Source organism: Apus apus, chromosome 2, assembly GCF_020740795.1.
Source record: "Apus apus isolate bApuApu2 chromosome 2, bApuApu2.pri.cur, whole genome shotgun sequence".
Taxonomy (NCBI): Eukaryota; Metazoa; Chordata; class Aves; order Apodiformes; family Apodidae; genus Apus; species Apus apus.
Window position 1 is genome coordinate 22,302,146 of NC_067283.1, and position 19,843 is coordinate 22,321,988.

At 40.2% G+C, this 19,843-nt stretch overlaps 1 protein-coding gene across 1 annotated transcript in view; it reads left to right on the forward strand.

The window, feature by feature from the left end:
* Positions 1–1,066: 1,066 nt before the first annotated feature.
* The window catches only part of RUNDC3B (RUN domain containing 3B), a 51,316-nt gene continuing 32,539 nt past the window's right edge, over positions 1,067–19,843 (forward strand). Inside the window, exons 1-4 of the mRNA XM_051612563.1 lie at positions 1,067–1,292; positions 8,665–8,780; positions 15,473–15,606; positions 16,963–17,048. Of these exons, the coding sequence (XP_051468523.1) occupies positions 1,189–1,292; positions 8,665–8,780; positions 15,473–15,606; positions 16,963–17,048 (440 nt within the window). The 5' untranslated portion in view covers positions 1,067–1,188. The remainder of the gene's footprint in view (positions 1,293–8,664; positions 8,781–15,472; positions 15,607–16,962; positions 17,049–19,843) is intronic.

Consider the following 19,843-nt stretch of genomic DNA (forward strand, 5'->3'; position numbering starts at 1 on the left):
TATGATTCTATGAATAGCTTAGACTTTAACAGACACATTTAATGGTATTGCATGCATAACCCAGTAAAATAAAGAGCTGTGCCACCATGTATGTCACCGTTCTTCCTTGCTGTGCACAAATAAAGCTGTTTTCTTAAGCAGAAAGAGAAATGCCTCCCATAAAGTAAAGAAAACAAGTCAATCCACGCAGCTTCGCATCTCTCCACCTACCCAGCCAAACACACTCTTTCACACACATAAACCATAATTAATTAAGTGCTAGGTTTTCTTTGTAAGTGTTCTATCATCCCATCTTCCTGTGACTTGAACTTAATTTCATTGTGTCTCTTGTACAACTCATCTCCACGGCAAAGCCCCATACTAGGACTCTTCCAAACACGCTGAAAAATACTGCCTTTGCTTAGAGCAGGGACAGATGCCTGTACTTTGGCTGCAGAGTGCACTGCCATTTCAGACCCATATTCCAACAAGCGTGGCCTCTAAAGGTTGCACATGCCATAAAGCAGCATCTAGTGGTTCACAGCAGTTTTAATTAAAGCCACCGGAGCCTACAGCCAGGGAAGCTCTCACACCCTAGGCGGTAACTTGCTGAAAAGGCAATTGCTAACAATTAAGCGCAGGCCACAATCTCACAGGCGCTTAGAGGGCGACAGGGCTCACGTGGGGGTCCTGGGCCCCTGGGCACGGACCGGGCGAGGAGGCACGAAGGTGAAGGAAGGCAGAGGGGCGTGCGGCAGAAGAGAAGCGCGGGAAGACCCCCACGGACGCTCTCCCCCGCACCTGGCAGAGCGCCCCCGGTGCTGGGAAGGGGGGAAGGCGGGAAGGCGGGAGGGAAGGCAGGCGGCAAGGCAGAGGGGAAGGCGGGCGGCCGTCGCACCCTCCCGCCGCCCCAGGTGCCGGCGCCCCGCCCGCCTCACGCCCGCGCCCTGATTGGCTGGCGGCGCCGGGGCGCTGCGGCTGCCCGGCCTGCGGGGGGGCCCGGCCTGCGGGGGGCCCCGCCGCTGCCTCCGCGCCCGCCCTGCCCCTGCGCCGGGGCGCTCCCGCGGCGGGCACCGGCAGGAGGGGCGGGAAAACACGGGGGCCTCCGCCTCCTCCGCGTGCGGCGGCGGGCGCAGCGTCCTGGAGACCGGGAGGCCGGGAACAAAGGCTCCGCGCCAGCCCCGGCGGCTCCACCTGTCCCCAGCGGAGATGGCGTCCCTCGGCTTAGGGGGGCTCAACGTCTCCCTCCGCAGGAAAAGCGTCTCGTCACGCAACGCCGTGGTGGAAAGGCGGAACTTGATCACGGTCTGCAGGTGAGCCCCGCGTCCTGCCCTGCCCTGCCCCGCCGAGCGACCGCTCCTCCCGCCGCCTCGGCTGCTGGCGGCCCTGGTCCCGCGGGGGCCCCGCGCCCTGGCCCCGCGGGGGCGCGCAGCCCCAGGCAGCCGGAGGCCGCCCTGTGCGGGGAGGCCGAGGGGCTGCCGGCCTCCGAGGGGGTGTCGAACCCCGCGGGCACGTAGCGGAGGGCGGGAGCCTCCCCCATCCTGACTCAGCTCCGCCGGGAGCCCTGGCGTGTGCGGGGTGTTCCGCGGGGCCGGGGCACACCTGGCAGCGCCGCACCGCTGCGGCGGCGCGTTCGGGGGCCCGTCCTGGCGGGGGAGGAGGGTTTGTTTTTCGGCACCGCGGTCGCCTTCCTGCGGGAGAGGCGTGTGCTGGAGCAAGGCAGGGCAGACTGAGGTCTCGGCAGTGTTGAACCGAGGTTTTCATCCTCGTGTAAATAGGGTTGGTGTAAGCGTCGGTTGCGCTTGAGTTGAGGAGGTACGGCTGCTTCTAAAATTTAGACTTAAGATATATGGAGTGAAACCTAAATCTGTTTTTCCAAGCGGCTAACGGTGCCTTCTTGCCAAGGCGCTGGGGCCGCAGGAGCAGTCCCGAGCAGGCTGTGTTCAGGGGATATTTTTATCTCCAAAATCTAGATCAGGAGATCTGCAGTACAGGCTAGATCTACTGTAGTCAAATTTTTTTTTTTTTAGCGTCTCTGTGCTGAGCTTATACAAGTTTAATAATACTTCACTTGTTTTTTCATGTAAGCATTTCCACTGCTGTGTGCAGTGCTGGCCCATTGAGTCGTGGCAAACTTAAATACACGAATCCTGGTAGCAATGACTCCATTAGTGTGTCTCAATTGCTAAATTTTTAAGTTATTAAATGGATTTGATTATTATCTGGGGAAGGTCTTCAACAGATTTTTATGAGCTCTGATGCAAGTTAAATTCTCACAAATTCTAGTTGTGTGCCAGGGTAACTATTAGATAATTTTGTACCCTCACCACTTAATGCTGCAGCATTAAATAGTTTAGTATCTCTTACGTGCTTTTGTTTTTGCTTTAATTGTACATCAGTGATGGGTTTTACAAAGTGTAACTTTCATCTGGCCACAGAAAGGAGTTTGCTTCAATAATCATTTAAGTCCTCCTATCTGGATTTTAGAGTAACATTGACACTACTCTGTCTCTTCTCAAGGTTTTATGCCTAGCTCTGCATTTAACTGTGATAAAGATGTGCAAAAAAGGTTTTTATCAAACTTGGTGAAGCAGATGAAACAGAAGCTTTCTTTTTCACTGTTGTTACACAGCTACAGATACTGCCAATCCACAGGCTTAGGAAAACACCACCCTTACGAAGTAATGAGATAACTGTACGGGATATAAACAGTTCTTTTTAATGGAGTACATCATGTTCTAGAGAGCTTGCTCTTTTTTTTCTGCATTCTCATTTGAGAGGAACTCTTCTGTACTCTGTGCTGTTAAATTTTATTTTTCCATTTGTTAATTTTATGTCCTTGTCCTGCAGTTGAAATTATGTTGGAAGATATTTAAAGGAGCTCAGAAATCTGGGGGAATCCAGTCAAACACATATGAAACGAAGAGCCATAGCAGAAACCACTGTAAATTGGTGTATTTTAGTAATTCTCAGTAAAACAATTGAATTTTGCTGTGTCTTCACAAAACCTGAAGTTCCTAGTTTGTCAATACAACCTAAAATTTGGAAATAATGATCAGGAAAAAAGGATTATTATCATATGAATACATTTTTAATATTTATATTCTTCTGCCAGTGTAAATGTTTAAAATATTTCTGTGGTTTACTCTAGTTACTACACATTTTCTGTTATTGAAAATTGTTATTTGTTAGGAATAGCCAAATTAGCATAAAACCCAGTAAATTAGTAGTTATTTCTAAGCAAAATCCCATGAGAGTGTGGCATATTTCTGCTAAAAATAGCTCAAATTAATTTATTAGATTAAATTTGGATTATATGGCTTGCTCTCCAGTGAAGGTGAGAGATCACAAGGAAGATATTCTTCTGAGTTACTATCTGTTAACAGTCTCTGATAATTTAATGAACTGTTCTGCTTCAGTTTAGCAGACTTTTACTTAATAGTTGAACCAGGCTTTAGATTTTTAGTCTTTCCTTACAGTGATGATACCTAACTCCTCACACAGCTGTGGATAGTTTCTTATGTTTACAGCTTTTGAGGGAACAGGTTATTTCCACTAAAATGTTGAGTGGCACTGTAGCCATGGGAAATAAGGTTACTTCTGTTCCATGAATGAATTGCATGTGAAGATACATGGTTATGTTTGTGTGACTGCACAGCCATGATATAAATTGCAATAATTTTTAGGATATTTTTGTTTGAATAAATGTTCTATTTCTCTCACTTTTGTTCCTTAAGTTTGATGCCTTCCGTTTTTTTAGTAAGTGGAGCTGGGATTTTGAGGTTGTTCTATGTTGTTCACCCTATTTTAGTTTAGTCTTCTCTAAGATTCATAGATAGAAGATCCATATAGATACAGAACCACCAGAAAAGAAGAGACAGGAATTGGTCATAGCTTAAATACAGAAAAGTTTGCATAAGCACTGTTGCAGTGACATTGACCCTCAGTTGAACTGTCTGTCCGAGCCATGTTCTCTAGCATGAAGAATATTAGTTTATAATCTTAGGATTATTCTATATTAATAGTTTATGTTCTTTAAAATGACATTTTAATGACATTTCCCAAACTACGTAGATTTGACAGAATTTTTCCACTCATATGAAAACTGAGGAGCAGAATCTGACAATGAAAAGTGACAAATTCATATAGCACTCAGATTTCCTGCCTGTTTGCTTTTTGGTCAGAGGCTTCTTGCTGTTTTGCAAATAAGCCTGTAGACCTGGAATTAATCCAGGAAAGGTTTGGCTTTGGTTTGGAGTTATCAAGAAATCTGGGAGATCTTCTTGTGCATCTTGCAAAACAGTGGAAGAACCTACCCCAGAAAGATTGCTATAAATCTTTTGTATTCAAGAATACCTCCCACTTACGTAATTCAGAAGATCTTTTTAAGGTTGGAGGATGCTAGTTTCCACATCTTTTTTTGACTCAAGCAAAACTAGATTTGTGACAGAGAAGAACACTTAAGAATCTGAAAACATCAGAGTTCATGAAGGTTGTTTAGAAACACCAACGCTGGAATCTGTCCAATGGCAGTTACCATATTAAAAAAAACCACAAAACACCAAAAACCCCAAACCATCCACAAAACATTATTTCAAAACCAACAAAACAATCGTATTGTTGCCAAGACACAATGGGAACTTATTGGATAAATTACCTCCATTTTGAAGAGTCTTGAAGCAACAGGTATTGGAGCTATATTACTCCTCTGCCACTACAGTCCACCAAGAAGTTCATCTTGGAAAATTTTGTTTTCAAGCCATTTTACCTTTTAATTCCCCTTTGTTGCAATTTTGCAGTTAACCTCTGAAGTATAGATAGCCTGTTGCTCTGAGTGCAGTGGTACTGTAGCAGCCCAGTGTAAAGAAGATGAAGAGGGGAGCAACAAAAGGAAATAAGGAGGCTGCTCTAACTACCTACTTGTATGGGGTTTTTTTCCATAATTCTTGTGTGCTTTAGACCTGACCTTTACTTTCTTCGCCTCCAAGTCCCCAGGTGGTTCCACATAACTGTGCAAGAGCATGGGCTTTCTTTTTTTGGGGGAGAGGTGGGCTGTGTACACTGGAAGTAACATATAAGGCATCTTTAATGACTAAGTAAAATTGCTTATCTAGTGCTTACAGTGTCAGCTTTTTTCAATGGCATCACTTCTATGTACCTTAAATCCTTTCTCCAATCTGCAGTAAGCTTTGTGAAGTATGAATATCATGCAAAATGTGTTTGTGACTTTTAACTTACACTTAGAGACAAGTTTGCCTGTCTGTAGTACTACAGAAAAAAGGGGAAAAAAAAGGCAACACAGGAGTATTTGCTTACGATTTTTTTCATATCCCCCAAGATATTTCAGGTCAATCAGATTTTGCCTGGTAGCACTGTTAATCTTCCTGGTCTATGGAAACAAGGTGTACATACTTGCACTCCCTGCCAGTTCTCCCAAAAGTCAATATCAACCAACTTGACATAGCTATGAAAGTTTTTAGGTTTTTTTGTGAAAGTGTAGAAAGATGGAAATTCATGTATCTATGGAGAGCATGGTAGCAGTAATGATCACTTAAAAAGACCACCATTAGTGATGATGAGCTGTTAGACTGTCTTTTCTAATCATACCATAGGTATTTAAAAATTGTTGTATCCTTAAAAACTAGTGCTGTTTTTTTTTTCTGCAATTGAATTGCAGAATGCTTTAAAATAATAAAAAAATTACTTGTCTGTGATTTTTAGAAGTGTATGTGAATTGCTCTTAAGTATTTTTTTTTTTCTTGGATTTATCTCTCTCTTTTAAGATGATATTCTTATATGTAGGTTGGTACATTACACTGCTAGCTCACTGTCTCCCTTGTCTATGTTCCTGTGAGGGAGTGATGTGCTGAACCTTTTTTTTCAGATCAGCACAGTGTAGGAGCAGTGTTCTTGTTATGCTTAATACTGACTTGGTCATGGTATTGCTATACACGTTTGTTTTTCAAAATTAAGCGTTTCTTTAAATAGATAATTTTACAGCTCTGGTATAGCTTTCCGAAAGCAATCATTACTGCCATTTGAGTAGTCAATAGCAATGATACTGACAAGGTAGAAATGTATTGGTGGGCATGCATGTCTCTCACTTACTCAAAATCAGTTGGAAGTGTGGAGGAGTTCAAAACTGAATCATAACTTGGCACTGCAGAAGAAACTTCCTCCCCCACCCTTCTCGCTTCTAATTCCTGTTCTGCCAAAATCATTACAATAGGAGCCTGCAGGAAAAGTACAATGGGGAGTGTTTACTGAGAAGTTTGTAAGTATAGCATAATTGAGTTGAAACTCTTGAAATTATATGTATGTAAATTAATTTTGAGCATAGTTTGAGCATCAGGAAGCTGTGCTGACTCCACTAAAGATGCAGTTAAGTTACTTATACAGTACAGAGCTTTTGAAAATAGTACTGCTGGTTTAAGGAGTCTCATTCCTTCTCTGCCTATATAGAATGTTGCTTCTGCAGCTGTGCTGTAGAACACAGCTGTTTGTGTTGGGATGCTGTGAAACATATTTATTATGAATGTATCCATGTTTACGAGTCATTCCACCCCTCCTCTGAAGTACTGAAAAACTGGTTCATAGTGAGCCCCATAAAAAGAGCTGGCACAAATAGCAGAGCAGTGGGCTCAGATATAGGCTCTGGGATGAGCAAACAGCAAGAACTTCCTAAGCTGGTGCTGTTGGAAGTTTGGTTGTTGTGAAAACTATTGTTTCAGGCTCTAATAGAAATCAGGATTCTTGCAAAAAACACAAGAAATGTCTGAAAATAAATGTCACTCCCGAAGTTGAGAACATATGAAACTTGCCTTGAAACTGAAAACTAAAGAACAAGGAACAGAAAGGAAAATAAAAATGGATAGTTATTAAAATGGTGAAGACAAGGGAAAAAACAATTTTTGTCTTGTTTCTTCAGGTTTAAACTATCTTCTGAGTAAGAATGAAATAGTGTGAGTGCAGGTGTAACTAAACACAGCTAACTGGCTAATGGACTAGTTACATCTTGTCCGCTTTTTACAGCGGCTTGATTCAGCCTTTGCAATTTCAAATGTTAGATCATTTAAATTGGTAGCCTTTTGGGCATAATAAAGAAGTAATATGGTGCTGAACAGGGTTTACTCCCATTCTCAGGGAAATCGGCCTGTTCAAATTAATGCACAGTGTTAACAGTGTATAAAAATGCATTGTTTTATAACATCCTTGGATTATTCTTGCATTGGGATGATATTACTGTGTTTTCATAATAGGCTAAAGTTTATACTTGTGATTCTTGGGCATGGACTTTGAGAATAAAAGGAGCATTGACAAAATGTCAAGCAAAAATGATGGTTAGGTAAAGAGACGTTCATATGGGATGCTTTTGAGTGCTTGTTTTTTCTATAGCTTTATTAATGTGCTTCAGAGAGGAGAAAATTAATTAGAAAAGAATTAGCTCCCTGTTGTGTTTTGGGCCCAACACGACAACAAAGGAACAGCTCCATGGCTGCTCACTCAACTCCACCCCCCCACACCCTCACTCTGAGATGAGGAGGACAAAGCTCATGGGCTGAGACAAAGGACAAGGAGGGTTCTTCACTGATTAAGGTCCTCTGGCAAAACAGACTCAATTTGGGGAAAAATGTAATTTAATTTCACACTAGTCAAACACAGACAGGACACAGACAACACAAAGAGCAGGGCTTGCAAATGTTACCCCACCCCTCCCTTCTTCCTGGGCCCAAATTACTTTGCTCCTGGTTTCCCTCCCTCCTTCCCCCCATCGGCACAGGAGAACAGGGGATGGGGTTTAGAGTCAGTTCACAGGCTGATGGTTTCTGCTGCTCCCTCTTCCTCAGGAAGAAGGATTCCTTACAGTCCTTTCCTGCTTCCCCATGAGGTCCCTCCCGTGGGAGAGAGTCCTTCATGAACCTCTCCTTCATGAGTCCTTCCCATGGGGTCCAGAGCTGCTCCAGCGTGGGCTTCCCACAGAGTCAGGGGCTGCTTTGGGAACAGCCACCTCCCCTGGTGCTGGGGTCTTCCAAAGCTGCGCAGAGTCCACTGGCAGCAAATCCACTGGCCACAAAATCCAAGTCCATTGGCCAAGTTCACCCCTCCTGGCACCTTCAGGGAGTGTTCCACCACCTTCCTCTATGAGTGCAGGGGGACAGCTGCTATCTCCCCATGGGCTGCAGGGAAACTTCTGCTTGGGAATCTTCTTCCCCTTCTTCCTCACCAAACAGCAGCACAGCTCTCCTTCCTCAGCACAGCTCTTCTCCTCCAGCACAGCTCTTCTCCCCCCAAGTCCTTCTCTGCTCAGCTGTTATATCAGTTCTTTTGTACGTTAATCGCTGAGTAGCATCTGTTGTCCTTATAATGGCTCCTTGGCTGGGTTTGGAGCAGGGGGAGCTTCTTCTGGCACCCTTCCCAACTACCAAAAAACCCACCAAACCAAAACAGTCCCCTTTATGTAGAAAGTATGGGAAGTTTGGTTTTAAGTCCTTATGCCTAAGACCAACAATGCTAATTGTATTTCCAGGCTGTTTCTTGATGTGGTATGTGTTTGTGTTGCTCTGACTGAACTTGAAATAATCAAGGTGGTTTTCTGGTTCTTTGCTCATTTGGTTTATGCAAACTACTGTCCTACTATAGAGGACCAATAGCTATCCATTTAATTATATTGTACTCTTGTTTTAGGTTTTCAGTCAAGACTCTGATTGACCGTTCCTGTTTTGAGACTGTAGATGATAATTCCCCTGAATTTAATAATTTTGCAGCCATTCTGGAACAGATTCTAAGTCATCGACTGAAAGGTATGTTAATTAACTTCCTTATTGGGGATGGTTTTGCCATCAGAATTTGTTTATATGAAACCGATGTACATCTGTAGAAACTCCTTGGTGGTGAATGGAAGTTCTTTGTGTGCCTGTCCTTTTGATGGTTTGCATTGCTGTGGAAAAGTCAAGGAAGTGTTTTTCGTGAAAGGTATTTCCAGTGTTCTTGTTAGAAGCCTTCTCAGCTGGTAATTAAGCAAGTGGATGTTGCCATGGTGCTGAGCTCTGTCTGCTGTTCTGTTTTATGGTAAGACTGTGTCCTAAAAGTCTGTTTATGAAAGACAATTGTAGTCTTTTCTGATTTAACAGAAGCTACAGAAAGCAGATCTGAGGTTCTGCTCCCATTTCTTTCTCCCTTCCCTGCTGTTGTTGCCTCTTTTCCAGATAGTGTGTTTAGGTCTTTTCATTCCTGTCCCTCAACCTCCCTAGAGAAGGTGGTTTTTGCTACTGGAATGTTATATGGATCTGGATTAAATTACTTTTGAGAAAGATCAGTTGTTGATTTTCCTCTTATATCAGAGTCAGATGTTGCTCTAATTCCAGAAAATGTGTTTGCTTTTTTGTGATTGTTCTAGAGAAAGCGGCTTTGCTAAAAGAACAGAGCGTGCCTTAGCAGTAACAGTCCCTAGAAAAGGACTTCTAAAGCTTCTCCTTATTTCTCAATTCTGTGTACAGTTTTTGGAATTATTTGAGAATTATGAAGGACATAGTAATAATCTAAATATAGGTGTGTAATATCACAATCTACTCCTTTTTGTACCTTTGCTTTTTAATATTCGTAAGTAAGCTCTGTGAACAATATTGTGTATAGGCTGACACTTGAGTAGCACAATTACTACCTGCTGCCCTTGTCAGAGAAGGAAAAAAATAAATCACACAGTAGGGTAGGAACATAATGTTTGTCACATTGTGACAAAGATTATTGGAGTGATTATGGGTACTTAGCAACTTGACACTGCAGGGAAAGTGCTCTTTCTTCTCCCCCAGCTTTAGTGATGTTTGAGCAAAAATGATTATGAACTCTATTCTCCCCACCCCCCAAAAGTGTTCTTTTACTTTACAGTCTATTATTCAGGACAGGCAGTACAGAACAGAAGCCTTGACAGGTTGGCAAATGAGTTACAGGCAAATATAATTTGCAAGTAAAGAATTATTTAAATAAGAAATAGAGAAAATAAAAAAGCTAAATAGTTGTTTCAGTCTTGTAATTACTGGTATGATTTTCTAAATTGGCAGAGTTAAATAAAAATATGGAAAAAGACAGCAACTTGTACATCATATTGCAAATGGGGAATATTTTTGGTAATAAGCTAGATCACTGCAAGTAATTGTTTTATTCTTTAAAAACTTGAAAGGGAAATTGAGATTAAAAATGTACCTTGACAATTCAGTTTTTAAGATGGTATATATTACACAACTCACGGCTTGACAGAAATTGCGTTTTATAGATGGAAGTGACTAATGTATTCTGAATGCATATTTCATGGCAGTGGGAGCACACTAAAAGCAGACTGGTGATTGCAGTGTGTTGTATACAGTGTTTTAAAGCAGGCAGAACATCATGATCAGTTTGACTATGGTGAGATAAATGGCTTCATTGTATTAAAGTTGTCAGGATAATCCCGTGGCAGTGTAGTTAAATGGATGATCCAGATTTGAGAGTCTGAGTACATAGACCTTTACTTTCTTAAGACCATGGCAAATAACAATTTTTAATCTTTAACTTCCTTTGGAAGTTCAGGGTGAGGAAGGAAGAATTTTTAAAAAAAGTATTTAATTTGCGTTAGGGCTGGTTAATTAGTATACTTTTGCTGGGAATAGTCTTCTGACACTAAATACAATGTTTCTAAGGAGCAAAGCATAGTCTTGGTGGAATATAGTGATTGTTGCTGCTTATTGGTTTTGTGTTCAGATAGGATCCAGGCAAAACAAAATGGGAGGAAGAAGAATATCCATTTTAAGGGGAAAAATGCTTCAACTGCAGAGATGCTTTTCCTGAGTTTTGGTGTATAAATTAAGTTCTATCAGTGACAATGTATATAGTGCATCTTGTGATTTCTGTGTTTTTTGCATGTCATAGGTGCTGTCAGTCTAGTTGTCATCTATACACTTGCATTTATCACCACAATGACACACAACAGTTTGCTGTACTGTTCTATTCTGACACTCTCATAACTTGGTGTGCCTTTTTTACTGTATGTACATTTAGAAGGTATTATAAACACTTCAAAAATTTTGCTAGAGTTGCCTGTGGAAGCTGCTTGTCTCTCTCTGATCTATGTTATTCTTGATTTTAGTAACTGTGGAGTTTGCTTGCTTGCTTTTTTCTTTTAGAAAACCTACTGCGAGCAGTAAGCTTCTGGGATGATCAGTGCTGCTAGAGTGAAGATAAACATAATAATTATCTTCCTTTCCTCATTATATAAAATGTTCTAGCATCATGCATCATCAGTAATCTGTCTAAGCATGTAGTTGCAGTGGCGATATATTTGGTGTAATAATGCTGTTAGCAGAATAGCTTTTACTAGATTTCATATTTATACACACTTAGTAACCCTATTACTACTTTGGCTAAAAAGAAATAGGAGAACTCTTGTGTAATTTTTGTTTTTAACTCATTCTCCTTTCTCCTTTATGGAGAAGAATCTTAACTGAATTTATAATTGCCTTGGAGGATTTGGTTTATGAACTACTACAGATTTTTAATGACCTGCTCTAGGTACAAAATGAAAAAGTATCATAGAAATTCCTCGAAGGACTAGCATGCTAGTTTATGACCAACAAGTTGTATTAAAAATTAATTTTTTTGCAGGATAGAAAACTTTGCTGCAAACTAAATAATTCAGGGAAGTCTGTAGAAAACCTGCCTGTGCCTTAGAGCATCCTAGTTGTTATTACTTTGCAACTATTGAACTTTGTAGATATTAAGTGGACTGTAATTGAGTAGGAACCAAACTGTTTAATGTCTTACTTGTGAATAATTTCTGAAGTTTGGAAAAAGATCTTAAATAACTAGTGTTTGTATCTAGTTGTCAGACTCGAGCAAAATCGTGTTGATACAAGTAAGTGTGTAGCAGTATTCAAAAAAGTGAATTTTTCACAATATTTTTTCTATTTACTTAGTCGGTACTGGGACCGGTGTTGTTCAATATCTTCATCAACGACCTGGATGAGGGCACAGAATGTACCCTCAGCAAGTTTGCTGATGACACCAAGCTGGGAGGAGTGGCTGACACACCAGAAGGCTGTGCTGCCATTCAGAGAGACTTAGACAGGCTGGAGACTTGGGCGGGGAAAAACCTGATGAAGTTTAACAAGAGCAAGTGTAGAGTTTTGCATTTGGGGAAGAAAAACGCCATGCACCAGTACAGGTTGGGGGCTGACCTGCTGGAGAGCAGTGTAGGTGAAAGGGACCTGGGGGTCATGGTAGACAGGAGGATGACCATGAGTCAGCAGTGTGCCCTTGTGGCTAAGAAGGCCAATGGCATCCTGGGGTGTATTAGAAAGGGTGTGGTTAGTAGGTCAAGAGAGGTTCTCCTCCCCCTCTATTCTGCATTGGTGAGGCCACATCTGGAATATTGTGTCCAGTTCTGGGCCCCTCAGTTCAAGAAGGACAGGGAAGTGCTTGAAAGAGTCCAGCGCAGAGCCACAAGGATGATTAAGGGAGTGGAACATCTCCCTTATGAGGAAAGGCTGAGGGAGCTGGGTCTCTTTAGTTTGGAGAAAAGGAGACTGAGGGGGGACCTCATCAATGTTTACAAATATGTAAAGGGTGAGTGTCAAGACGATGGAGTTAAGCTTTTTTCGGTGATGACCAGTGATAGGACAAGGGGTAATGGATACAAGTTGGAGCATAGGAGGTTTAAGATGAATATCAGGAAAAATTTTTTTACTGTAAGAGTGACAGAGCACTGGAACAGGCTGCCCAGAGAGGTTGTGGAGTCTCCTTCGCTGGAGACATTCAAAACCCGCCTGGACGCCTTCCTGTGTGATGTACTCTAGGTGACCCTGCTCTGGCAGGGGGGTTGGACTAGATGATCTTTCGAGGTCCCTTCCAACCCCTAGGATTCTATGATTCTATGATTCTATGATTCTATGATACTTTGAAGTTCTGTAGACAATAGTTAATTTGAACAGTTTTTAATATTAAACATGAAGCTTACATGCTTAATGTAGTAATTTTACTTGGCTGACAAAAGCAATAGTATTTAGTGTGACAAGCAGGAGTAGGAAAGTGATTGTGCCCCTGTACTCAGCACTGGTGAGACTGCACCTCTTGTACTGTGTTCAGTTCTGGGCCCCTCACTGCAAGACAGACATTGAGTTGTTGGACTGAGTCCAGAGAAGAGCAGCCAGGCTGGTGAAGGGTCTAGACAGCAAGTCCTGAGAAGAGAGGCTGAAGGAACTGGGATTGTTTAGTTTGGAGAAGAGGAGGCTGAAGGGAGACCTCATTGCTCTCTGCAGCTACCTGAAAAGAGGTTGTAGGGAAGTGGGTGTTGGTGTCTTCTCACAAGTAAATAATCACAGGACCAGAGGAAACGGGCTGAAGGTACACCAAGGGAGTTTTAGACTAGATATTGGGAAGAATTTGTTTACTGAAAGAGTAGTTAGGCACTGAAATGGGCTGCCCAGGGAGGTTGTGGAGTCACCATCCCTGGAAATATTTTAGATATGTGTAGATGTGGCACTAAGATCACAGAGCCCAACTGTCATAGAATCATAGAATCATAGGGGTTGGAAGGGACCTCGAAAGATCATCTAGTCCAACCCCCAAAAAACCACCATGTCCACTAGAGCATATCCTGGAGTGACACATCTACACAGATCTTGGTCTGAAACCCGTCATACCCTCTTGCAGAGCTGGCTGTGAGATGAGAGCCCACTGTTATGTCAGAGTGTATCATAATTAAGGCCAGCTTGCTTTGCTGATCAGTGTAAGTCAAATTTTAAGTGCTGTGTACTTGTATGTATTTGTGCTGTAAAGTTATTTTTGTTTCTAAATTACATGTGTTCTTTAGATGTTCACTGGTAAAGGGAATTGCTTTGTATTAGTGACTTCAGAAAACTGTAAGAGTGAAACTGTCTGGTTTTTGAAGAATGCGTTCTGTTCTTAAGATAGTTTGAAAAATATGAAAATTTTATTGAGCAATATACTTGGCTTTATTAGTTGGCACTGGAATTTTTGAATTCAGTCATTTTCATACTTCAGTTGCATTTAATTTTGCAGGTATAATGTCCAGGGCAGAAATGTTTCTGATATGGTAAAGAATATGAAAAATATCTGTAGCTTTTAATGTTAAAATGCCATTGAATTCTTGTTGATGTCTGTTATGCTTGGCATTTCAACAAAAAAAATGAAGTTTGTAAGAGTTCTTACCTCATTTTATTTTAGTCCTTGAGCTGAGATGATCTGAATCTACAGTGGCTGAAACACCTTGGGATTTTGCTTTTCCTTTGCCATATTGAGTAGCATATATTAATTTTTCCTGATTTTTCAATTTTTTTTCTCTTATCTAGCTTTGAATTTAATAAGTAAATCCATGTGGTGAAGTAAGCAGATGGGTCACAAAGTCAAGTTACATGCACCCTCTGAGATAAAAAAACTCACCGCTTGAATTTTTTTTTAAGATCATAGGAGACAGATCCTTGACACTACTCTGGCTATGCTTGAAGCTAAGTCATGCTAGATAAAAGTGTCCTTGTCATCATCTCTTGGCATTTTATTTTCAGTATGTGTGATTTCCAGTGTCATTTTTTTTTTGAAATCTGAATCGAAGTCTCTCTGATAAATTAGTAACACTTCAGAATTACAACTCAAGGCTTGAAATAAAATTAGCTTAACAGTAAGATCTTGTTTTATATGAAGAAAAGATTTTGAACATACATGATAATGGCAGTCACCAGAGGGCAATATTCATTGTACTTTTTATGTACCTGTTTGCTGTTGTATTGTGGTTTAGTCTGAAAATGGGGCTGAAATGTGGCATCTGTGATTAAATTCATTTTGTGTGGAGAAGTACAAAGAGCTTTGGTTAAAGCTGCAGAAGAGATGCTGAGTTGCTCAATTCATTTTGGTCAACTTCCCGAGGAATGTGCTGTGTGTAACTCAAAATAAACTGTGACTTCAGAAGTTTCTTGATCGTGCACTGATGTCTCCTCCAATGAAAGCACATTTTGGAAAGCTTCAGTCTGCTCGTAAATACAGTTAACCACAGCACACACTTAGTGTGTATATATATGTATATATAATTTTTTAAGAACAGAACTCTTTTTACTTGACTGTATTAGTGACACATGTGGTACTACCTAAATCAAATAACAGAAATACTTCTTGCATTGTATTTTTAAGTCAACAGTGTATGATTTAAAAATCCCATGAAGAACTCTTGAGTATCACTATAGCACACTAACAAAGAAAAAACTAACAAAACACAGATTTATACAGAAAAGCCCCAAACTTTTCTTTGTGCATCAGTTTCAAACTGGGATGAGCTGCATAATACGATTTTTTTCACACCTGTGAGTCAGTATTCATTAGGAATTTTTGGGCTTGCTAGTATAAAATCCTGTCAGTGCAGCCAACCTATAGGGAAGTATTTTAATTATGTTCATTTCAAATAAGCAGAGAGAGAGGTTCATAAATCTTTACATATCTTGTATTTTAATTAAAGGTCAGGTTACCTGGTTCGGCTATGAAAGCCCTCGTAGTTTCTGGGACTACATTCGAGTAGCTTGCCGAAAAGTCTCTCACAATTGCATCTGCAGTATTGAGAACATGGAGAATGTCGCTTCTTCTAGGGCTAAGGTAGGGAAAGAGGGATCAAATGTACTTTTTATTGCATTGTTCTGTGTAAAATACAGCTGACGTTTCTGTAACCCAGATGAAAGCCATATTAACTAAGCTTGCCCCACAAAACTTTTCATTGTTTGAAATAATTCTTTCTTATATGTACCTAATAAGTATTTACTTTAAAAAGACTTTAAAATCTTAATGTTTTTCCTTTCAAATTTATGTTATTCAGCAGAATAAATCTCAAATTCTCTGTTCAGTGAGCATGTTGTATTATAAAATGATTGCATTCACATTTTCAAACTTAGATAATTTTTTGTTGAGGAAAGTTAAGTTCATGTAGGCATGCCTAACAAATAATTTTTTTAAATTGTGGAAATTTGGTGGTTTTTTTTTCCCCTAACCTAAGTATAGTTTTATTTTGTATATAATTTATGCAATAATGCAAAAGGTGTGATTAGCCCTTGAGTTTATTGGCGTGATTGTGCAGGAAACTTTTAATAGTTTTATCTGCTAATTAAGATTCATTAAGCAGAAAGACATCTTATTAATATAGCTATTTGTCAGTTTATGTGGGTTACAAGAAATGTCCCTGTTCTCAAACTGACAGTCGTAAATATGGCAGATATTTGAAATTACTCTCTTGTAAACTATAATCCAGTGCACTAGATGAGTAAACACAGTACAACATATGTTCCTAAAGGTTATTTTTTAAACTCTTGCTGCTACTTAGAGAACTGTTTGAATGAAGTTTTGCTTTTGGACTACAAGTTTTAGGCTTCTTAGAGTTGAAGCCTAAACATACAGGATTTCGTTCCTGTATATTATGTGCACATTCTAGAATCATGTCCTTACCGAGAGGAAAACTAATTTATGCAAATGATATAAAAAATATGTCACCAAGTTACAGTATTTTTAGTTGATCCCAGAAATACTTGAGTTAATGAAGAGTGTTAGTTCTTAATTAAATCATCCTGAGGGTGCATTACTGCTGCTTTACAGTGGAACTGATTGGGTGCTTCCAATACCATTGTCTTTAAAAGGAAAAGCATTCTGCCATTATCTGCTACCACTTAAACACATGAGATTTTCAAATGGCTGGAGTATAAAATTAAAGCGAAATCTTTTTGTTTGGTTGGTTTTTTCCCCTTCAAATTTTGGAGAAATTTAGTTCATAATAAAGTTTATTTCTAAGAATCTATTTTTAATTTTCATTTTTACTGTAATGAAGTACATCTTAGCAAAAATTTCTGTTTACTGGTAATTTTGTTAATCAGTTCATTTTCCCCAGGTAAACAAACTGTATTCATTTTCAGATGTAAAATTGTTTCAACCTGTAATACTTAAATATTTGATATCTTTTTCTTGCAGGGTCGAGCCTGGATCAGAGTAGCGCTTATGGAAAAGCATTTATCTGAATATATTTCCACAGCTCTGAGAGACTTCAAAACAACCAGGTCTCTAAGACTTTTATTTTGCAGTGTTTTAGCAAATGTTGCTTAGGTGAGAGACCTAGGTTGGAAAGTGAATGTTCCACTTGATTTGTATAGGAAATGTTGTCACTAGTAAAGAGCTGTAACCTAGTAAAAGATATCTAGAGTTGATATTATTTAATTGGATTTTAGCATGGGCAAAACTGAAAAAACCTTAGTGGAAGCTAGTCTAGAATTCTTGAAAGGTCAAAAGAGAATAAAACCTCTCTAAAGAAAGAGAACTAATTCTGAAATTGTAGCACGATAATTATTTGGGTTAGAAGGGACCTTAATGATCATCTAATCCCAACCTTCCTGCACTGACAGGGACACTTCTCACTAGAACAGGTCGCTCAACATCTTGTCCAGTCTGGCCTTGAACACTTCCAGGGAGGGGGAATCCATAACTTCCCTGGGCAACCTGTGCCACCCACGTACTAAACAATTTCTTCCTAATGGCTAATGTAAATCTACCCTATTCTAGTCTATAAAGCCATTCTTGCTCATCCTATCACTACACACCCTTGTAAAAAGCCCCTCCCCAGCTTTCCTATAGGCCCCTTCAGGTACTGGAAGGCTGCTATGAAGTCTCTTCCCTCTTCTTCAGGCTGAACAGCCCCAACTCTCTCAGTCTGTCTTCACAGGAGAGGTGCTCCTGCTCTCTGATCATCTTCATGACCCTTCTCTGGACTCACTCCAGCAGCTCCATTACAGAAGATGTTATGTTTATTTCAACGTTATATACGGTTGGCAGAAAGCCCTAGAGACGCAGTAAAAAATGTTTTTAATAGGAAATCTCCTTGAAGAAGAAAGTAAGAAAATTCCAGGAAACTTGAGAAATATAGAAGAAAATAATTAGTGGTCCGGCATAGCTAGGATTCTTGATGTAATATGAAAAATAAGGATTTCTGGAATAGATTTACTCATGTTGCCCCAAACTGAAAGGTCACTTGGGTTTTTGAGGAGGAGATTAGGAGGAAGAGGGTCACAAACTATGTAGTTAAGTAGTACATTCTTTGTCCCCGTTTGGTAGTACAATTTATTTACTAGTGAATAACAGTGGTATTACTTTAATAGCAGTTTCAAATTCATGTATTTGAACATGTTAATGTTCAATGTATTTGAATGTTCTTGCAGTGTTACAGCTTTTGGAAACAACAATTATTTTAAATATGTCTGATGGAAATAAAAGTTACAGTTTCAGGCCTTGATAGTATGGATTTCAAAACCACTAGTAATAATCAACATGCTTTCTTTTCCTATGTGGGAATCTGCATATCTTATAAGTGTCCTGATTTTTTTTTGTGATGCTTTGCACCCTTTATTTAGCATTTATATTTATGTATTGTGCTCTATGTATATTAACAATTTAGATAAAGTACAGATATGTTATACATGTGTATGTAGAATAAGAGATTCATATATCACAGAGTTTGTTCTTTTTAAGCCTTGATATTTTGTTTAGGTGCCTGCTCTTAGAGCTAGTCTTCTAATGAAGCTCCACACTACTTGTTCTGCACCTGCGATTTACACTTGGAAGGGGGTTGGATTAAGCATGGGCACACAATTATTTTTCTAACAAATTGGTTAGTACAGACTCTTAAGGTAGACTGTTCTGTTGTGAGATGTCAACTGCATAACACTGAAAGATGATTTTGGAGTTTTCCAAGGCAATTGTGTTTTGTTTTGTTTTTCTTTTGTTTATTACTGTGGCTGGTTTAAGAAACATTGCCATTTTCAGACTAACATCTGCCTCTTACTCTTACCACTATGTCCTGTTTTTCTTGTATGATTACTTCCTAGGCACCATTTTTCAAGATAAACTGAACACAGTACAGATAGGTACCTGGCAGTGATTTTACAAATGCCAGTTAAATGGTTTGTAGTCAGCTTCTATGGGGAGGATTGCTGTTAGTTCCTAAATAAGAGTAACTGTATGGAATCAGAATGTAAAGTCCTTTTAGCTCAGTATTACATCTCTCAGTATTCTGTCTCAAGTAGGGGCCAGTTTAGCCTCCTGGTGCCCTTCCTGGAGTCAGAGGCTAGAGAGCTGAGTCTGTACATCTTAGTGTGGGGACTTAGTGTTGGGACTATAACCTCTTGTCTTCCCAGAGGAAGTCTTCCAGATTTCTTACTTTCACTGAGAACACCCAACGTCTTGGACAACTTGTTCCCTTACAGCAAATGGAAGTCTGTTATGAAAACACCAAAGTGGGACTTCTTACATTGTGCATTTATAACACAGTTCAATCTTTGGAACTGTGCCCCAAATTGTATCTTTTCTGGATGTTTCTCATGCAGCCAACTCGAGCTCTCACTGAGCCATCCCAGTGCTTTCATGCAGTTCTTACAACAAATCGAGCTTTCGGTAGGGCAGTCTTCCTGGTATTTGTCTGAAACATAGCTTGCATAACCTGGCACCTTCTTATATTCATACATTGCTAGAATATATAGGTGGGCTGTACATCTCTGTTTCTGCTAAGTGATCTCTCAACCTTGCCTTTGGTGCTGAACAGTTCTTCGTTTCCTTCTTTTCACATGTAACTCAGGCGAATTTCAGTAATCTTTCTGCCTCTGCTGCTGCCACCAAGACTCCTTTAACACAAAATTTTAAGTTTTGAGCTACTTTGCTAGACAGACCAAATGCCTTTTTTACAAGGGCATGCATGGCAATAGTGGGTCCTCTTCTCCTGCCCTGTTCATGGAATGTTTCTATCTGGAGTTGCTTCTGTGGTAGCTGGGAGGAGAAAATGAGAATTAATGGGAGAGAATGGGAAGTT